The 1,563-nt window shown below is 36.5% G+C and overlaps 1 protein-coding gene across 1 annotated transcript; it reads right to left on the minus strand.

Annotated features, from left to right (window-relative positions):
- Positions 1-578: 578 nt before the first annotated feature.
- Positions 579-1,563, minus strand: LOC117667149 (olfactory receptor 5J3-like). The gene has a single exon (XM_034420365.2). It carries the CDS (start codon positions 1,515-1,517, stop codon positions 579-581), a length of 939 nt encoding a protein of 312 aa, XP_034276256.2. The 5' UTR covers positions 1,518-1,563.

Below are 1,563 nucleotides of genomic sequence, written 5' to 3' on the forward strand. Positions count from 1 at the left end.
CTTGGGTTTATTGGATCCAGTGGAAATTTTTTAAAAAGGTACATTGCTGATCTTACATTAAAGATGTAATACATGGACATGTAAATCAGTAAAAATGCTTTGCTCTTATTCTTGATAGCTCTTTATTGGTTAAACAGTCTTGTTATGGTTCTAATATGAGGAAATTAAAATGCAAATGTCTCATTGTTCTTGTAATTATACTCCAAAAAGATCAGCCTGGATTAATCCCCCCCCCAAAGAAATCCCATAACTGGCTTTGTTCTAATTCTAAAGAATTTATTCTTTCTGTTCATTTTCCTCCCTTCTGTCCTCTGCCTTTTGGTCTGTAAACAGCTAAAAAGCAGTGCTTGTCATTCCCTTTTAATTGACAGCAATCATTAGGGGATGATAGCTATTAAAAAATGGGATAATTCTTCTTTAGAGGTAATTTTATTTATTTTTTGATCTCAAAAGTAGATATATAGTTATTACCAGAGCCCTAAGAAAACTATACAACATAGTGGTTTAATATTTAATGACACACAATGGTAAAAAAAACCATTTTCTTCTCTAAACCTGAACAATGGTTCTTAAAAATATCATATCTGTTGAAGATGAAATTTTCTTCCTAGAATACTTCTGAAGGCACCTCTTACCTCCTGGTTCCTCATGCTATAGATTAATGGGTTGAGCATTGGGGTCACCACTACATAGAACACAGAGGCCACTTGGCCTAGGTGATAATTCTGCCCAGAGCTTGGTCGCATATACATAAAACTGAGACATCCATAGAAAATGGTGATGACCATGAGGTGAGATGTACAAGTGGAGAAGGCTTTCCTACGGCTTGCAGCAGAATGGAGCTTTAAAATGGTGACCAGGATATAAGTGTAGGAAGTGAGAACAGTCAGGCTTGTTGTTAATAAATTGAAACCAACAAATACAAATACCAACAGATAATTAAGACTGATATCTGAGCAGGAAAGAGCAAAAAGGGGAGGGCCCTCACAATAAAAACTCTTAATGATGTTTGGGCCACAGAAGGACAGTCTAGATGCAGCCATTGTATGAATGAAAGCATTAATTATTCCAGCAATGCAGGAAATTGTTATTAGCTGAAGACACTTTCTTTGGGACATTATTATCAAGTAGAGTAGAGGACTGCAGATTGCCACGTAACGATCATAGGCCATCACAGCTAAGAGGTAGCACTCTGTGGTGGCCATTAGACTATAAAAGTAAAGCTGAGTTAAACAACCCCCATAGGAAATAATCTTATTTTCTTTTAAAAGATTGGATAGGAATTTTGGAGTGACACAGGATGAATAACAAACATCCAAAAAAGATAAGCTGGTAAGAAAAAAGTACATTGGTGTGTGGAGAGAAGGACTGATCCTGATTAAGATAATCATGCTTAGGTTTCCCACCAGGGTGATGGCATAAACAGCAGAAAATGTCCCAAAGAGGATGAGCTGCAACTGTAAATCCTCTGTTAATCCAATGAGTATGAATTCTGTCACCGGTGTGTTGTTTCCCATGTAATCACAATAGCAGTGTTGAACAATAGTTCAGTTAATTTTTGTT

The sequence above is a fragment of the Pantherophis guttatus genome, chromosome 1 (assembly GCF_059756535.1).
Source record: "Pantherophis guttatus breed Tessera chromosome 1, ASM5975653v1, whole genome shotgun sequence".
Lineage (NCBI taxonomy): Eukaryota > Metazoa > Chordata > Lepidosauria > Squamata > Colubridae > Pantherophis > Pantherophis guttatus.